Source organism: Mauremys reevesii, linkage group 1, assembly GCF_016161935.1.
Source record: "Mauremys reevesii isolate NIE-2019 linkage group 1, ASM1616193v1, whole genome shotgun sequence".
NCBI lineage: Eukaryota > Metazoa > Chordata > Testudines > Geoemydidae > Mauremys > Mauremys reevesii.
Genome location: NC_052623.1, coordinates 348,857,746 through 348,877,701, shown reverse-complemented (window position 1 = coordinate 348,877,701; position 19,956 = coordinate 348,857,746). Strand labels below are relative to the sequence as shown.

General features: G+C 47.9%; 1 protein-coding gene and 1 long non-coding RNA gene across 3 annotated transcripts in view; one reads left to right on the top strand and one right to left on the bottom strand.

Moving 5' to 3' along the window:
• The window catches only part of ITIH5 (inter-alpha-trypsin inhibitor heavy chain 5), a 65,963-nt gene that overhangs the window by 33,988 nt on the left and 12,019 nt on the right, over positions 1-19,956 (bottom strand). For both annotated transcript variants that reach the window (XM_039519607.1, XM_039519606.1), the window contains 4 exons: positions 17,188-17,295; positions 16,320-16,570; positions 9,654-9,823; positions 6,663-6,779 (listed from right to left, as the gene is read on the bottom strand). In XM_039519607.1, coding sequence (XP_039375541.1) covers positions 6,663-6,779; positions 9,654-9,823; positions 16,320-16,570; positions 17,188-17,295 — 646 coding nt within the window. The remainder of the gene's footprint in view (positions 1-6,662; positions 6,780-9,653; positions 9,824-16,319; positions 16,571-17,187; positions 17,296-19,956) is intronic.
• Positions 6,643-17,729, top strand: LOC120395304. Its single transcript, XR_005592575.1, has 3 exons — positions 6,643-7,136; positions 12,107-12,318; positions 17,261-17,729. It is a non-coding gene; the product is annotated as an uncharacterized LOC120395304 (long non-coding RNA).

Sequence of the window (19,956 nt, the reverse complement as noted above, 5' to 3'; positions counted from 1 at the left end):
ACTGACATTATCTTAAAAACGACCAGCGTGGGGCTAGTCACATTCCAGCCCTGCCCATGCTACAATTGTAACTGAGTCTGGGGCTCCAGCTATGTTGTCTCCCAGCCTGGTTACAGCACACTTAGAAGTTGCAGTGTGGATGGGAACCCATCATGTTCTCAGAACTAAGCTAAAATCTTGGACAATATAAGGATTTAACCCAATTATGGGGACAGGGTCAGCCCTCACCAACACTACGACTTCTAACTATGTTGTACCCAGCTCAGGGGACAAAAAGTGTTATAATTGGATCCCCTGATTCTGTTACAGCAGGTGTAGATGGGGCTTTCAATTCAGTCTTCACTACCACAACACCCACAGCCAGCAGAGGTAGAGGAATCGGATCACAGTGACTACATGCTGGGGTTAAAAGGGAATTGCACCCGGTATACAACCCATCCCAGCCTTGAAAAAACACCATTGTACAACTGACTAGGTACTTTGGGGGAAGGTCTTTGCCTTCTTTTGAATCATTAAGACTTGGCCTACACTACATAGAACAAGACAGAACAAGAAGTAATGTCGCAGGTTGCAGGGGGGAGGTCTAGGTTGGATATTAGGAAACACTATTTCACTATGAGGGTGGTGAAGCACTGGAATGGGTTACCTAGGGAGGTGGTGGAATCTCCATCCTTAAAAGTTTTTAAGGCCTGTCTTGACAAAGCCCTGGCTGGGATGATTTAGTTGGTGTTGGTCCTGCTTTGAGCAGGGGATTGGACTAGATACCTCCTGAGATCTCTTCTGACTCTAATATTCTATGTTTCTATGATTCTACACAGTTAGGTTGACGCAAGGCAGCTTACGTTGACCTAACTCTGGAAATGTCTACACTAAAATTTCTCTCCTGGTAACGTAACTGCCCCGCTACAATGACTTAATAACTCCACCTCCGCGAGAGACGGAGAGTCAATGTCGATGCAGTTAGGTCGATGCAGTGTCAGTGTAGACACTGGGTTGCTTACATCGACTGTTACTGGCTTTCAGGAGCCATCCCACAATGCCCCAAAATGACAGTACGATTGATACGAGCGCTTCTAGTGAGGAGGAGCACCGCCGACACAAGGAGCCAAGTGAAGACACACATGAGCGATGTAATTACTGCAGCGACTGTATGCTGATGTAACTTAGGTCGACTTAAGCTTAGTACAAGCTGATCCCATATGCTAAACCTAGTGCTTCCCAATTCTTTGCCGGAATTGCATAGACCCCATTTCCTTCAGACTCATACTTAACACAGCTCTTCCATGCAGTAGGTTCTATCATTTCGCCTTGCAAATGAAGGAACAAAACACTTTAGGCACTTTCCTTGCCAGCATAACAACAATAGCCACCTAGTAGACCTCGAGTGCGTAAAGTATTTATAATCATGTATCCTACTCTGGAATTTCTTGCCTCTCACAAATGCCGTCTGCCAAGTGTTGTAGGGAGAGTGACACACACAGGACCAGATCCTCATCTGGTGTAAAGCATCATAGCAGCACTAAAGCTGATTTACACGACATGAGGGTCTGACCCAAGTTCAAATGCTATTAGAACCACAGCAGAAAGAAGCAATGGAGGCCTAGCCTCCCTGCTGGACTGTCACAATGGAGAAAAATGTTTCTTTCACAGAAACATTGAGAAGCTGCTGGTGCTAAATGGATTTGAAGCCATATGTTCTGTCTCTTCAAAGACTGTGATGCTTGGGAAAGAGAGAGAGACGGGGGGAACTGACTAGTTGGCACATAGTGAAAAGAAGAGCACAGGAGCAGAAAAAGAACTTATGCACAACTGGACCATAAGCATGAGGTCACCTGTAGAGCTGCCCACCAGGGGTGAAATCCTGGCCCCACTGAAGTCAGTGTGCGTTTGGGCAGTGATTTCAATGAGGCCAGGATTCCACTCCCATGTAGTGCAGAGGATTTCACAAGCCCTCTACATTATTATGAATCACTATCCTCTTATGCAGTGTTGTTATAAATCAACCCTGTTACAGGGGTTGAGATCAATTGTTCTCCATATCCAGCAATCAGCTTAATCTGCAGCAAGGGAGATTTAGGTTCAATATTAGGCATTTTTTTTCTGACAAAAGGAATGATTAAGTACTGGAATAAGTTGCCAAGTCAGGTTGCAAAATCCCCATCACTGGAGGTTTTCTATGAATAAGTTAGACAAACACTTGTCAGGGATGGTTTAGAACACTAACACTCAGACCTCAGCAGTTCAGGAGCCAAATTAGCGATCAACATTCCATTGTTTCTTTTACGATAGTACTATTCATATTTAAACAGTATGATGGGGAAATATTTAGTTTATATATAAATATATATATTATTCTCACAGCAAATAAGGGTGTATTACTTAGTGCAATTTGATAACATTTGGTTAATAACATAGTAAAATAACTTAATAACTTAGACTAGTTAATAATTAGATCACACAGTGTTTTACTATCATGTGCTGCAAAGCGCCACAGGAGACTCATTAAAGAGACACTTGCGGCTCACGAACCACAGTCTGAGTATTATTGCTCCATTGCTCTAGGTATATCTTGTCCTGGTACAGCACAGGTGGCTGGACCAGATGATCTCTCGAGGTCTTTTCCAGCCCTACATTTGTCTGCTGCTGGAATAAAGTTTGTCTCTCAGATGCCTCCCATTCTCATTTGTGATCGTCCTGACTGGCACTCTTCCCATTCACAATCACTTCCTCATGGCAGCTACAGCTGCTGCTAACATGGAAAAGACACGTGGGCAGCAGGTATAAGAGGCCAAAAGGGCACACTGGCCGTAGCCCCGGTTGTGGCCCCCCCCCGCGCTCTGTTCTGAGGCCCTGCTTTCACTTGTTCTCTTTCCCACGAGGCCCCGCCCTCCCTCTGCCTCTGCCCATTCCCGCTCCGCCCTCATGGGGGCCGGGGGAGGAGGCGTGCCCAGGTGGTGAGCGGCCGGCCAACTGGGCCACTGGGGGAGGAGTGTGGGTGGGGCTTCGAGAGGAGGAGGCCGCATGGAGGTGGGCATCGGGGCAGAGCCATGGTCTGGGCGTGCCCAGCCTCCCCAGATGGAGGAGTCTCGTGCCACCCATGAAAAGACATCCCAGAAGAGTACTGAGTGTATTTTTAGCTATGTTCTCATGGGATTCAGCAGCTGGAAATGAGGAAAGCCAGCCCCATGCGACCTACCAACTCTCTGTGCGTTGCCAAACGTGCCATGAACCACAGTTTGAGAACTCTGCTATAGAACAGCAAGAGGAGGCCTTTCCCCTACTCCAGCATGCATTAGCACATGCCTCTCTTGCTACGTGGGCCTGATTATCGTTTAATAGCCATCTTTGTAACTATCAGCCTTCATCAATAATGGATTGTTGCAAAGGCTACTGCCTGCTGACCCTGGTTGCTGATTAGCTCGATATTGTTAACATGGCTTTTACCAACCCAAGATGGCAGCAGCCATAAGAAAACCATTAGGACCTTTTATTTCTAATGTGTTAATTACTATCGGTCTCTGTTGCGCATCATTCCTGCTAGGTCTATTCGCTGGGTGACAGAGTCTTTAGCCATGAATGACATTGTGTTTCCTCCTCTCTGTGGTTTTTGTTGCCACTACAACATAGTCTATGGTGTTGAGCTAAAGACAACACTATCAAGTTGGAGAAGACAAAGCCGGAGGTGGTTTAAAAATGAGCATTATGGTAGACCAGTTCAGGCAGAGGGAAGCTCCTTACCATACTGGAATCACACTGTCACAGACATTGTAACAACTGTCAATTCCCCCCATCCCCTGCCCCCACCCAGATAGGGTGACCAGACAGAAAGTATGAAAAATTGGGATGAGGGTGGGGGGTAATAGGCGCCTATTTAAGAAAAAGCCCCAAATATTGTGACTGTCCCTATAAATCGGGACATCTGGTCATGCTACGCCTAGAACAGTCATTGTGGGGTAATTTATTTGGCTACCAACACTGGCACTAACTTACTTACCAGACATACACCCAGTTATCCATAAGCAATTTGTCTTTGTCCATGCGTACCTGGGAAGGCCCTGCCTCTCTATTAGCTATTTTACAGTAGACTTGCTTATATCATATATAATTGTCCTATATCTTCCTTTAGAAGCGACAACTTCAACTACCTACCTAACCACCTCCCCTGAAAACTAAAATCAAGTGTGCCTTTTAGTACATTGAATTACCTCCCCCAGGGCTTGTATGGCAAACATGCAGCTAACTAAGTGAACACATGAGGGCGGGTTCTGAATAAAGACGTAGGGGCTATTGAATGAGTGCAGGCCCAACTACATGTGTCCGGGAAAGCAGCTTTGCTAACAAACCCCTGAAATTCTGCTGCTGACTGTGTTGTTTGGCTGAAAAACGTCTGGGTTGTCTCTTACATTGAATGGAGAAAGCCTAACCCATCCACCAGCCCCGCTTGCTGGAAACGGGGGATAAAGTGTTTAGCAAGCAATGTAATGCTGAGCCAGGGCATTAAGGCACTGAATGACCAGCCTGCCAAGAGTCGGTGTGAACTGCCCCAGTATTGTCTTGGATTGAAGGATTAACCTTTTGCCACTAAAGGGTTTTATTTTCCTCCTGACGAGGGCTAAGATTATGGGGCATTAGCATTTCTTGTTCATGCTATTATTCCAAACAGCATGGCCCGGGATTAACCCTGGGAGACCTGCTCCTAAACCCAGCCAGCTCCTTGCACTAAACAGACTCAAATCCCAGCCCCCTAGTTAGAGCAGAATTTAAAACACAAATACACAGGCTGGGGGGAGAAAGCTACTCCGAGTCTGCCCAGAGCATAGGGTCCATGGCGTCATTCTGGAGTCCTCTCTGGAGCGCCACAGAAGCAGCAAGCAGCTCTTTCACCGATGAGCGCTTCTCTAGTAATCAGGGCTCGGCGAGGCAGGGAGAAGGGGCCATTACAGTGAAAACCTTGATTCAAGATGCTGTGACAGTCCAGTGTTACGTGGGGCACATGCTAGTACAGATCTGCCTTTTTTCAAGGGCTGCATGTAGTTAAGGTAGGGTGACCAGATGTCCCGATTTTATAGGGACAGTCCCAATTTTTGGGTCTTTTTCTTATATAGGCTTCTATTATCCCCCACCCCCTGTCCCGATTTTTCACATTTGCTGTCTGGTCACCCTAAGTTAAGGTTTTGTATAAATATCATGGTTCAAACTCTCAAGACTAGGTTTACATCTGCTAAGTTAGTGCCAGTGTTGGCAGCCAAATAAATTAACTCCTGAAGACGGCTCTGGGCTGTTCCCAGACATCTCATCAGCAGTCAGCGCAGCTAGCCAGGGAACCTGAGAAGGACGTGCGCTGGGCTGATATGTCACTCACCCATCTTAATTATATGTTCCAACCCCAAGCCACATTGGACGTGCCTCCAACCCAGCACTGCCCCTGCAGATTCGCACCAGCTTCCGCCCTTGTGCAGATCCCCCACAGCGGCATTTTAGCCTGTCTGGAAATGATGGGAGTCATTGCCTGATGGGGCATGGTTAAACCTGTGCCAGGTAAAGGTGCAGGCGCTCCATTTACCGGACAGGCCAAGGGGCTTTCAGCAGCGCTGGCCTCTCTGTCTAATCCTCGCCTAGAAGGGGAGGAGATGAGATGAGGGGAAAGGAGACAGCTATTTGGGAGGGTCGTGATCCTACAGATTAAGCTGTGTCCTAGATTCTAGGCTTCCCCCGTTTTTTCCCCATTCCCCCATTCTTTCTGGATGCTGCTGCCACTTGGCAGCTGTGGGAGCGGCACTCAGCTCTCAGAGACTAGGGTGAAATCCGGGCCCTATTGAAGTCAATAGGAGATTTGTCATTGACTTCAGTGCAGAGGCAGATTAAGATTTATTGTGGCCCTGGGCACAAAGAACATTTGGGACCCCCCACATTCCTCTCACCATGCAGCCCCACCCCCTGTTCCTACCCTTCCCCCCCAAGGCCCTGCCCCCTGGCCAGACTGGAAGCCGAAGTCAAGCACTGGCAAGAGCTGCCCGGTGAGCCCCACACCCTCCACCTACCCTGGGTGGTATGCCTCAGGGGGGTGGGGACATGGGCCAGGGGCTGCTCTCGGGCACCCCAGCCCCCAACCCAGGGCAGGTGGAGTGGGGCTCAGGCCAGCCCTGTGTGGGAGAAGTGGAGGGCTCAGGTGAGCAGCTCAGGCCAGCTCTGTAGGGTGGGGGGAGTGGGGCTCGGGCAAGCCCTGCCTGGTGTCCCCTTTTCCCTGTAGGAAATATGCTCACCCTACCACAGCTTAGCTCCAGGGGCAAGAGGACGAGCAGGGGGTGGGGCTATGGTCCAGCAGCGATGATCCCCCCACTTCTATACAGGTTCCAGCACTCCTACGGGGGCCCCCAAATTGCCTGGGGCCCCTGGGCACAGGCCCCATGGGCCCATGAGTTAATCTGCCACTGCTTCAGTGAGGCCTGGATTTTGCTCAGGGTTTGCATGAGCCCAGCTCTGTAATCTCTCCATCCTCTTCCTCTTCCTTCCAAATGCTGAGATGTCTCAAGGGCCTCCTGGTGCCGGGGGCTTCCCATGTAATTTCCCTGTAGCGCTGGTGGCCAGGCTACCCGCCTAAGTGGTCGTCATGGTAACATCACAGCCAACCACTCTGCATCGCATAGCGTCCCCTGGCTCACCTGTCTGAGCTTTGTGCCCACCATGGAGGCACTGCTGTCCAGCACGAACACAACGTTCTTCGGCAGCGGCGGGAGATCCTTGGGGGCGAAGTAATGCACGAAGTATCCGTTCAGGATCTGAAGGAGGGGGAGAAAGTCAAGGACACGTGGCAGGTCACAATATTGTCAACCACACTCGTCACCAGGACCCCTTCGCCCCCAGTGAAGTCAACAGCTTTGCCATGCACCCCAGTGGGAGCAGGATTGATCCTTAATTCTGAATAGCGTCTTTCGTACCAAGGACGTCCCCAAATGCTGAGCAGAGCTAGACGCTGCTGCATGGTGCAGTGGGGAATCAGAGTGGAGGCAGAAAAGAATTAAGTGATTCTGGCTGAATGGGGAAGAGAGATTTTCAGCTGAGATTTTAGAGGAGTCAGTGGCATGGAGGGAGACAGGAAGGCTGTTCCAGCTGGCAGGAGCCACAAAGAGGACAAGGTAGGGCTAAAGGAAGCAGGGAATGGTGGAGACAACTGAGGGCAAGGCCAGGCAGGGTTTAAAGACAAGGCAGGCGGGTTTGGACTGGCTCCTAAACAAACGGAGTTGTTTGAGGATGGGCCGGACTGAAGGGCCAGGGGCAGCAGGCAGCTCTGCACAGCAGGAGAAGCGGACGGGGCTGTGTGGGTGGTCTCAGCTGCTGGGACAAGACTCCCTGTGTGTCTTGCTCCCGTGTTGCCACAGCTGCAGCAGCCCCCATCCGGCAGCTACCCACCTCTGCTGGGGAGGCCGGCAGTGCTGAGTCCCCTGCCGGGCAGAGCCCCCTCCTGAACCTGGCCTTTCAGTGCAAGTCCAGGGTGTCTGCTTCCCCTGCTGGAAAAAGCCATGGGGAAGTGGACAGGGCTGTGCTGAAGGGACGAGGTCAGGAGTGGGCTGTGTCTGGCAGGGGCCTGGGTATTCACAGGGAGCAGCCTTCCCTGCTAACTCCAACCCTTCAGCATGGCCCCATTTGCTTCCCCGGGGCAGATGAGTGCAAGACAGGCAGGGAGCTGGGTCCTGGCAGCCAAAACCACCCGACAGCTGCAAGAGAGGAAGGCTTCTTCAACTGCCAGGTGGTGAGTAGCACCCTGCCCCAGGGGGTACCAAGCACCCCTCCTGCCCTGCCTCTGGCCCCCATGAGTACCAGGCCCCCCTTCCCCTCGCCTGCCCCTGTGAAGGGGTCACACATGGGATATAAATCACTGAAGTTTGGGAACCTCTGGTCTGCGTGAAAGAGGATGAAGGCTTGGACATGGATTTCAAGCAGAGGTGAGAGCAAGTTGCCTCATAATAGGCAGCGCAGAACCACTTGCCATAATTCAAGGAGGAGGTTGATAAGCTGGAAAGGGTTCAGAGAAGAGCCATGAAAATGACTAAACTAAAGGCTTAGAAAGAGGCCTGGTAGTGGCAGACTCCAGGAACATCATCTCTTTAGCTTAAGAAAGGGAAGCTGAAAGGGTGACTTAACAGTCTCTGAGTACTAACACAAGGAATAAATATTCAATAATGGGCTCTTCAGTCTAGCAGGGAAAGGTCTAACACCATCCAATGACTGGAAGTTGAAGCTAGAGAAATTCAGATGGAAATGAGGCATATATTTTTGACAGTGAGGGTAATTAACTACTGGAACAATTTCGCCAGGGTCGTGGTGGATTCTCCATCACTGGCAATATTTAAACAAGAGTGGATGTTTTGTTAAAAGCTCCGCTCTTGGAATTCTTTCAGGGCAGTTCTCTGGCCTGTGTTACGCAGGAGATCACAATGGTCCCTTCTGGCCTCAGAATCTGTGAATCTATTTAAAAATATGCATACACTGAACTTTGTCTGACGTGCACTTGTGTGCTGAGACATTGTGCAGAGGCCATGTGGCTGGCCACGTCCCCACTGAAGCCATCAAAATAGGACTTACGTAGGTCTTCATACAGGGGTGATTTTTCAGCCTATGTGAATAGCTGGTGGAGCTAAAAGAGATATTGTTCTATGTGTGCCTGTTTAGAGCCACCAACCATAGCTATCTGCGTCCCATTCACTAAAACTGTCATTTTTTAATAGCTGCAATTTGACTTATGTGAAAAATTGCTAGGTATGCGGGTAGAGCTGCCGGGTGACTTTGATTTGACGGTTTTCTTACATATAATTTTTCCATTGTCCCCTTTCATGTGAATCTTTGATGCTAAAAGATACCGGGCATGCTTGGGCTCTGAGTTTTAGTTATCTATCATGTGGGATTTAACTAGTTCCCTGTGGGGACAGATGTTTTTATGTAGTAGTAAGAGTTCCCTTGTGTTGCTGTTCCATATCAGTGGTGTATGAAGAACACATGCTCTGTGACAAGAGAAGCCAACATGTGGTCCAGTGAGCAGTATAATGACTGCCCTCATCTTGATTATAGAGGTGTGGCTCTGGTAGACTACAAAGGCACACAATGATCTGGAAGGAAGCTACTCAGCTAAAGATGGAGTATCACATACAGGGACTAGTTGACTCCCCTGAGTCACATTCAAGATAAGGGGTGTCAGTGTTGCTGGCTCTGAGGATTGGATCAGAAGTCTCCCAATAGCGGTTGTTTCTTAAAAGCTCAACTGCCAGAATCAGACTGCATTCGAATCTCAGCTTTCATGTCTTTTGAAAAAAGTAAGCTTCTAGCCTGCAAGCAAGGACACCCTAGAGGCTGGGAATCCAAAAGGCAACAAAATAGAACCCAACATTTGTTATTTAAAAGATATAATCTCATGATTTTTAAACCAGTCTTGTGATTTTTTGGGGAAGGGGTAATTAATCATCGGTGGGGTTGGCAGTACAAGGGTGGCTGCAATCTGGTCAATGTTACACCACTTAGATGTGGCCGTTAGGCTCCTACTAGCTGCAGAAATGACCCTCAATTGGGGAATATTTGTTATGGAACACAGGCATCCAACACTGTTCAGCTACCTCTGGCACAGTCGATAGCACAAGGAAGGTGAGGCATGTGTACTGTACCTGCACATCCCCGACACTCAGCTCCCTGTTGACATCATATCGAACGATAAAATCCCCCAGAATGCCATTGCGGGCAATCTGGGTTTGTTGAACAACACTGGGACTGAAGGTCACTTTGGCTAACGTTTTCGTCTGGCCGATCACGGTAGATGGAGGTGGGGAGATGTCATCTGGTAGGGAAAACACAACCAGCGATATTACAGCTTTTCTATTTATGTCGGACAGATTCACCATGGCGCAGCACAGCATATGGGGAATTAGTCAGGACACTATGATGCAAATGAGGAAGTGTTAAAACTATTTAACAATTAGTCTTAATGGGTTTATAAGAGAATTACCCAGAGTCGTGACTTTGACTGTTTGGTGCTACGTACACTCTGGATTTCTCCAGCCCCAGAAGAATGCAAGAGGAGTCATAAATCAATATCTCTTCTATTGGATTTTATTTCAATGTTGATTCCATTTGACTTATAAGGCTGCTCTGTAATGTGATGAATTGACTAGAGTAACATACACTCCTCAGATACAGTGTAGTAGATGTGCTGGGATTGGCACTTCTTTTCATCCATCTTTTCTCTCGTCAAAGATCTTGGTTAACTGACAACACGCGGAAACTGTCCAGAATTCATAACACTGTGTTAAAAGAACATTTGCATTTTCTGATTTACCTGGAGAGCTTCACCTTTGCCTCCCTGGGTTTTATCAGAGTTTGACAGGCAGCCCTAGCAATTAGTGAAATTGCATTGCCAGGTAGGCTGATATATTTCATAGATTACACGGCCAGAAGGGACCACTGTGATCATCTAGTCTGCCCTCCTGTAGAACGCAGGCCAGAGAACTTCCCTGAAATAATTCCCAGAGCAGATCTTTTAGAAAAACATCCAATCTTGATTTAAAAATGGTCAGTGATGGAGCATCCACCATGACCCTGAATAAATTGCTCCAATGGGTAATTACTCTCACTGTTACAAATTTACACCTTATTTCCAGTCTGAATTTGTCTAGCTTTAACTTCCAGCCATTGGATCATGCTACATCTCTCTCCGCTGGATTGAAGAGCCCATTATCAAATATTTGTTCCCCACATAAATACTTCATGGACTGTAATCAAGTCATCGTCTCTTTATTAAGCTAAAGAAATTGAGCTCTTTGAGTCTATCACTATAAGGTATGTCTTCTAATCCTTTAATCATTCTCATGGCTTTCCCCTGATCCCTTTGCAATTTGTCTGGTGCCGATTGTGGGCACCAGAACTGGACACAGGATTCCAGCAGTGGTCATACCTCTCTACTCCTACTTCAGTGCTAGTAAAATGCTCCAGATCACACTGGAAATGGAAGCACCCTCTTGATCCTCATCATATATCACAGGCAGTGGCTATGCAAGCTTCCCCTACGCGCTTCCCTCAAACAGAAATTTCAGGCAGCTCTTACCTGGACACAGGTAAGTACTCCACTTGGTGAATCTAGGGATATGGATTCTACCTCCAGCCTAGCCATGAACTTCCTGTCTACCATTGGGCAAGTCAGATAGCCTCTCTATGCCTCACTTTCCCCATCTGTTACCTGAGGATCAAGTCACCTAATCTCTTTTGTAAAGTGCTTTGAGATCAAGAAGTGCTAGGTACGGCTTTGCAATTATCCAGCACCTTTCATCATCTCAAAGCACTTCACAAAGGTGGGTAAGTGTTATCCTCATTGTACAGATCATGACGCACATGAGAGGCCTGGAGAGAGGGGTTAGGTGACTTTGCCAAGGTCACTTAGAGAGTCACCAACTGGGGCAGGAATGGTCGAGGAAGTGGCTCAGACGCTGCTCAGTCAACCTTTGTCCTTTCCACTGAGCTCTCCAACAAACTAGCTGGTGCCTGTTGTGATGTGGAGACATGTCAAATAAAATGGACATATAGCAAATACTGCCTGCTCCTTACTACCCTGGCCTCCATTTGAACTAGTGACCTAGAGGGGAAAGTCTGTTATATTTAGGGGTAAACATCCAAAAAGGCTCGGACCTCCCTTTTCATAGGTCTAATTCAGTGCTTCTCAAACTTGCATACCGCTGACCCCTTTCCCGCAGCAAGCCTCTGAGTGCGACCCCCCCTTATAAATTAAAAACACTTTTTTATATTTAACATTATTATAAATGCTGGAGGTGAAGCGGGGTTTGGGGGTGGAGGCGGAAAGCTCACAACCCCCCCCCATGTAAAAACCTTGCAACCCCCTGCGGGGTTGTGACCCCCAGTTTGAGAACCCCTGGTCTAATTTGACCTGCAGAACGAATGGCTTGCAAGATCCAAGTGCTTGAGCTTCCACCTGCCTGATTCATGCCCACAATGAGCTAGGCATGAAGGCAAATTGTTAGAATTCAACTGTCGGTGCAAATCAGGCTGACAAAAGCAAAACCGCCCCTGCTAAAATTGACCCTTTAACATCTGTCTTCATTTGATGTTACAGAGTGGAGTACCCAAGCAATGAAGTGTAGAGGTGAAGCCAAATTCAAACTTGGTCAGAGCTTGGGAGAGTCCAGATACAGAGCTCCAACCCAGAGCTCATCCTGAGCTTTAAAATGGGAGCATCTAGGAAGGTGGAAGGAGAGAGGAGTAAAGCAAAAGCTCCCTGCAGTTCGGGGTTTTGAGCACCAGCTGTAAAACAGAAAGGAAACAGAGGTAACTACAACAGGGGCTGGTTTTACCTGGGAATGTGGGGTTACAGTACACAACAGGTAAAACGTTCTCACCAAACTGCTTCCTAGGGAGAGAAGGGTGCCAGGTGTGAATTAGATGGGGCCTCAGCAGAAGGAATAGGGAATTCTGGGCTTAGACATCATGTGGAAAGTGGCTATGTTTTGAGGTCATCTGAAAGAGCGGGAATTCCTGGCCTCAGCTTCCTCCACGCTGTTTTATCTGTGTTACAGTGGCAGAAAGGGAGCAGACACCTGCCTAGCTCAGGAAATCATTTCCCCAAACTTATGTGCCCTCTGGCTTCCTTTTGGGAAAAAACATAAACCCAGCTGGTTTGTATGTCTGTGAGCCTGCTTACAAAGGAAACACGCTAGAGAGGCCTGGCTTAGCTTTGTCAGTCAGAGAGGAAACCTAATCAGAACCTCCACGCGGCCTCTATCTTTATAACAAACCAAACCTAAGCCCTGTATCAAACTGTGGAGAAGTCTGGAGCTGCGTCTGACCTTTGTGGCTCAGATCCCTAGCCAGAAATACAACATTCGCCATTGCCACTGCAACAACAAAGACTGTTGTGCTACTTCACAAATGTGAGAATGGGGACTCCTGTCCTTCCTCAGCAGAGAGCACCTCCTCTCTGCGTGCCTTTAAATCCCATCTACATCCTGCTTTAAGTGTTTTATGGACACACCAGGATCTTGTTACAGCTGGATCCGCAGAGCCAGTGCACATCTAGCCAGGTGACAGGAATCTGACTCTTCCGAATGCATCCTGAAGATGCATTCGGCACTTCAGAGATGTCTGAGGCTAATCCCTGACTGGGTGATGGCCAGATATGTTTTGATTGCTAGATCCATCTGGAAAATGTTCATTCATTTCATTCATGTTCATAGTGCCAATCACTACAGCAGGTAGGCATTTCACTCACAAACATTCAATGCCCAGACATTGCTGGTGGAGTTCAAATATTTCTGGTTATGGTTACAGAGGCAGAAGGAACCCATACCCTATGCTAAATCTTCAGGGTCAGCATTTGGTGACGGGAAGGTAGAAGCTTCTCTTTGATTTGCAAGCTCCGGCTGTTTGAATCACTGAGAATAAATCGGGAACCCCTGTGTTTCAGGGCAAAACGTTCAGAAAGCACCTAAATGACTTGGAAGCCTAAGTCACTTTGGAAAACGGGACTTGTGTGCTTCTGAAAATGTTACTCTCGTTCTCGTTTATTCCGCTAATTCGGCCTTTCATTTCAAGGCTCTCCAAGCACTTTTTAAATGTTAATCAACACCTATGCGAGAAATACTGTAGGCTTCATTGTAGCTGTTTTACAGATGGGGACAGCCAAGCAGACCCTACGTGACTTGCTCAAGTTTAGAGAGGGCCAGATTGCCCCCTTTTTACACTGAGCAGCACCTCATCCCTGAGGTAACCTTCCTGGTTTCAATATTGCCACTGGAGGAGTGAGGCACCACTCAACATGAATAAGGGTGACAATCTAGACCGCAAAAGTGAGTGAGTAGCAGATGTATGAATAAAATCCAGAAGTCCTGGGTTCCAGTCCCCTCCTCTGGTCATGACGTTGAAAGTGCTATCTCACTTACAGAGGCCTTTAATGGCCAGAGAAGACTTTTATAACAAGAGAACTGGATGGGTCCAACTTTTCTATTAAATGTTTTAAACCCCTTGTTATGTTGCACAGAACGTTTGGTGCTCGCAGAGTCACATTTGGATAGGCCGCTCCAATACTGAGTTTTTCCATGTGTGGTTTAAATACAGGAACATGCATGCTGGAACAGACAAAGGGTGTGTCTGCTCAGTTATCCTGTCTCTGGCCTTGATCAATGCCAGATGCTTTGGAGGAAAGCGTAACACCAGAAATGCATCTCACCATGAACTACGACCCCAAGGGGAAACATCTTTTCCTCACCTCAGCTAAGCTAAATCAAGGGGACTGACAACCTTTATCATTTTACCCTAACGACAGTGGCTGCAGTTGCTTTGCCTGATCCAAAGCCTGATCCGAGGCTCACTGAAATCACTGGGCAACAGCAGCATTCAGGCCCAATCCTCAGGCCTCAGCTTTGATAGGGATAGGACTGAGGCTTTTGTTTTATTCCATATTCACACGTTTCAGGCCAGATCCTCACACAGTATAAATCACGAAATTCACTAGAGTCATATTGATTTACAGCTGCTGAGGATCTGACCCTACTGTCACAGACCGGGACGTAGATGGTCAGACCTAGTGGTCAGAGCAAGATTCAGATCAGCAACAGAAACAAAGTCGGGGGTTGAGCCAAGGGTCAGAGCCAGAGGCAGGCATCAAGCCAAGAGGCAGAGCCAGAATCAGTAGCCAAGAGTGGGGTGTAGGAGCAGGGATCTGGAATAAGGCAGAAGAGCAGGAACCAGGAGCAGGACAGGAAGGCACAAATCAGAAACAAAACAGTTTAGGAGCAGGCTAACAAGAACGGTCCAACGGAGAAGCCAGCCAGGGATTCACCTAGTTGTTCAGACAACTTCCCGTGCTTCCTTCTGGCTAAAGTAGTGAGTCTGAGCCAATCAGAGAGGCCGGGCGTCTCCAATTGGAAGCTTTGTGGGCAGTGCCTCTTGTGAGCAAGGAGCCGCCAGCCCATGCTCCCTGCTGGTACCAGCGAGATGCCAGGAAGCGGCTGTGGTCTGGGGGACCCCCAGACCTGGGTTTGAGACCCATGATCCTAGTGCAAGGCCATCTCCCACTTGATGTTAGCCTGGGGTTTTTGCTACCGTGCAGTGGCTTCCAGGCAAAGTCATAGCATCCTATGGTCCATGCTGCCCATTTGCAGAAGAAAAACAATAGGCTCTGAGCAGCGTATGGGGCAATGCTAGACCCCCCAGCATTGCACCTGCTCTCTGCTGCTTTGGCAAAGGACCGAAATTTCCTGTGTTCTGAAAGGCAGGATTTCCTGTCTGCTTTGGTCCACTTGGATGGAAACACAAGTTCCCAGGAGATCCGGAGCCAGGAAGGAGGCTTCTCAGATGCTGAACGTCGCATCTGATTCAAAGCCTGATTCAAAGCCCATCCAAGTCATTTGAAAGACTCCCATTGACTTCAGTGGGCTTTGCATCACGCCCTAATTTCAATAGGATTCAAAGTTTTCTTTAGCTGTTTAGACCTGCACGTACGCATATGCCGGCTTAAAGCCACAAAAACCAGGGACCTCTCTGAAGGCAGGCTGAAGTCCCACCATTATAGCTCCAAAAAATCCTTAATGGTCATTGCTATTATACTGCATCCCCACCCTATCGGGGATGGAGACTGCCAGATAGTTAGAGAGTCAAAATGCAGAAAGCAGCTACCTAGCACTGAACTGCAGCCACCTCTGGGGCGGAATGTGCCAACCACACTGCACCACAGTGGCTCAGCAGGGAAGTAAGGAATAATGTTTCTAAATGAAATGGTACTGAAATATAAAACCCACACTGGCATATGGCCAGGCCACCAGGGTTCAGACCGCTCCCTACCTTGTGAGAAGTTCCCTGTGGTCTTCAATGGTTGTGTAAGGTCCAGGCCTCAGTTTTACGACTCCACCAAAAGGTGGCTCCCTCCGCAGCTCAGTGTCACCTAATGCAACACGGGGGCACTGATTTATGGCCGATTCTGAGGGAAAAGTGTAGTTTATTGATCTACACCATCAGTCTGGGATTTCCCTGGAGATCTTCCATCCCATCCATGTGTAACCCTTGCCAGCTTGGGGTGGCACTCTGTCTCCCTCTAGTGGTGACTAGACCAGCTAAAGTTTGATGAACCTGGTCAAGGGTCAAGACCTTTACGCTTGGCTAAGAGAAAGGTGTCTTTTAGCTCAGACAGTAAACGAGGCTCACGCATTAGATCCCAGGTTCGATCCCGGCTGCCGACAACCAGGGTCTGTCGGGGTTACACATGTACTAACCAGGCCCAGCCCAGTTCACAAGAGGCAACACAATCACCGCTGTAGGCCACACACTCTATTCACCTATGACTTTCTTGATGCCCCTCTGCTTGCTGTTTTGGAGCGGCAGCACCTCCAGAGAAATGATGCCTGAGTTCTCTAGGATGTTCACCTCCACACGTAACCTGCCCACGAGCTGCTGGGGCCGGATGCTGACAGTATACTCATACTTTCCCAGGCGCCTTTGCAAGAGCTCTTCGTAATGCAGCGTGAAGATGGCCTGGGTCTTGCGTGGAATAGTGCCAGAGGCTTTGAAAGTCTCTACTCCATTCTCCCTGCAAGGGAAATTCAAAGAGACCTTCACATGCTGTTTTTACATCATGAGCCACACCCTGAAGTTAATGGTTTCCTGGGGCTGGGTCCCTTTTGTCAGCAGCTAGTGTTCCCCATTAAATGAAGATGCAAAGACAGGCAACAGAAATACTCAGGGGTACATAAACAGCAGGCTTCCAGAGGAGGAGAGATTTTAAAAGGCTTGGGTAGGAGTATGACAGACGCATAAAAAAGGAATGAAGTTCAGAGCAGAGAGAGGGAGAATAAGGGTGGTCCAATGGTTAGAAAACTAGGCTGGGACTCATGAGACCCCATGGCAATTCCCTGCTCTGCCACAGACTTCCTATGTAACCTTTGACAACTCACTTAGCCTCTCTTTGCCTCATCTGTAAAATGGGAACAACAGCACAGTGCTGACTCCCAGGGGTGTTGTGAGATGTTCTGCGCCGATGGTAGTGGGGGCTGTATAAGTCCCTATGTTAGACTACATAAATCTCAGGCCCTGTCACAGAGAAATAAAAAGGCCACACAGTAGAGAGAAAGGAAATTACTTTTTTATACCATTAAAAGGTATGTCGGAACTCTGCCCAAAATGACAGCCAGAGGAAACAATACTCACCCGCCATCTGTGGGACCAGAATGTTTATTATCCCTCTCTTTGTCCTGACTGCTGGTTCTCTTTTCTTTCGCAGTGACTTCCCCGTGGTAAATCCTGTCTCCGATGATCCTGTCGGGTTAAGAGACGTCAGCCTTACAGATCCACAGTCACGGAGACAAATCCGGATGTGGGGCTCGTCCTAGCGCAGTGACAATGCTTGGGCACGTTTCTGTGCTGGGCATAGGCTAAAGGGGCAAGTGGTCTGTGAGTTATGGCCTCAGAGAATCCCACCCAGCAGCTGCCAGCCCAGGGCAGAGGGACTCCAGTTGTCAAAGGCAGCAACAGCAGATACAAGCAACAGTGTCTACATGGACACTGCATTGACCCAGCTACGTCGATCTAAGTACTATGCCTCTCGGGGAGGTGGCGTTATTAGGTCTGCATAGCAGGTGAGTTAAATCAGTGGGAGGACATTGTAGTGTAGACGCTTACACAGTTAGGTCAATGTAAGCAGCCTCATGTCAACCTAACTCTGTTGTGCAGACCAGGCCCTACTGTTTCCTCTTCACATCTATGATTTTTCTATGAAATAAAACTTTTTGTTTATTTTTATCCCCAGCAGGTCTCTGCTGCGCAAACTGCGTGGAGTATGTGTGCCACAGCGTAGTGATAACTGGGGGCAGATTTCACTCCTTTGGGGGTGACGAACCAGAGAGGAAAAGTCTGAGTGTCTGGTAGTTAAGCCCTTAGGGAGATGGATTTGGGGGGGGGACTCGAGACCAGAAAGGGTAGCTGAAATCACCCTGCAAGGAGTAACTAGGGTGGTGGAAACCAGGGTCAAGACCTTTACGCTTGTAGGCTGTAGCAGCATAGCACAATGGCACCCAAAGTTACAAAGGAGGCAGTGATAGAACCCCTTACTCATCTGGGTAGTCCCCAAACCTCAGTTACCATCCCCTTTTCTGCAGCTCAGCATGTAATTCCAAGTGAATAAAGGACAACAGTAGGGAAAGAAGGGGACAAAGCTATTTACAAGGGACACCTACCTCCAGCATTTTATTCATGGCAACAAATCCTACTTTTGTATCAGTGTGTATCAATCTCTGTGTTGCTATTGCTTGCAAACAGACTTCTGTCTCATAGGGCTTGTCTACACTCCCGTGCAGGGTCGATCTAAGATACGCAACTTCAGCTACGTGAATAATGTACCTGAAGTCGACATACTTAGATCTACTTACTGTGGTGTTTTCACTGCGGTAAGTCAACAGTTGACGCTCTCCCGTCGACTCTGCTTGGGCTCCTCGTTCTAGTGGAGTACCGGAGTCGACGGAAGAGCACTCAGCGGTTGATTTATTGCATCTATATTAGATGAGATAAATCAACCCCCAGTGGATCGATCATGGCCCACCAATCTGATATGACTAAGGTCAGAAGGGACCATCATGATCATCTGGTCTGACCTCCTGCACATTGCAGGCCACAGAACCTCACTCAGCCACTCCTGTAACAGACCCCTACCTATGGCTGAGCTACTGAAGTCCTCAGATCATGATTTAAAGGCTTCAAATTACAGATCGAATGAAATGATTCTGTCAGGATTCCCATCCACTCTGAACTCTGGGGTACAGATGTGGGGACCCTCATGAAAGACCCCCCTAAGCTTATATTTAAAACAAATAAAAGGAAGTTCTTCTTCACGCAGCGCACAGTCAACTTGTGGAACTCCTTACCAGAGGAGGTTGTGAAGGCTAGGACTATAACAATGTTTAAAAGGGGACTGGATAAATTCATGGTGGCTAAGTCCATAAATGGCTATTAGCTAGGATGGGTAAGGAATGGTGTCCCTAGCCTCTGTTCGTCAGAGGATGGATATGGATGGCAGGAGAGAGATCACTTGATCATTGCCTGTTAGGTTCACTCCCTCTGGGGCACCTGGCATTGGCCACTGTTGGTAGACAGATACTGGGCTAGATGGACCTTTGGTCTGACCCGGTACGGCCATTCTTATGTTCTTATGTTATTCCACCAGCTTAGGTTAAAAACTTCCCCAAGGCACAAATTCCTTGTCCTTGGACGGTATTGCTGCCACCACCAAGTGATTGAGACAAAGATTCAGGAAAAGGAACACTTGGAATTCCTGTTTCCCCAAAATATTCCCCCAAGCCCCTTCACCCCCTTTTCTGGGGAGGTTTGAGAATAATCTACCAACCAAATAGGTAAACAAGGTGAACACAGACCAGACCCTTGGGTTTTTAGGACACTAAAAACCAATCAGGTTCTTAAAAACAGAACTTTATTATAAAGAAAAAAGTAAAAGAAGCACCTCGGTAAAATCAGGATGGAAGGTAATTTAACAGGGTAATAAGATGTAAAACACAGAGGATTCCCCGCTACGCAAGACTTTAAAGTTACAAAAAACAGGGATAAACCTCCCTCTTAGCACAGGGAAAATTCACAAGCTAAAACAAAGATAATCTAATGCATTTCCTTGCTATTACTTACAATTTGTAATCTTAGATGCTTATTTCAGGTAGGGTTTTAGGAGATGTGTTTTTCCTGCCCTGGTCTCTCTCTGTCTCGGAGAGAACAACAAACAGAGCAAAAACAAAAACTTCCCTCCCCACACAGATTTGAAAGGATCTTCTTCCCCTATTGGTCCTTTTGGTCAGGTGCCAACCAGGTTATTTGAGCTTCTTAACCCCTTACAGGTAAAGAAGGGATTTTATGCTACCCTTAGCTGTATGTTTATGACCGTTTCTTACTAGGAATGGGTCTTAGGACATTTGATAC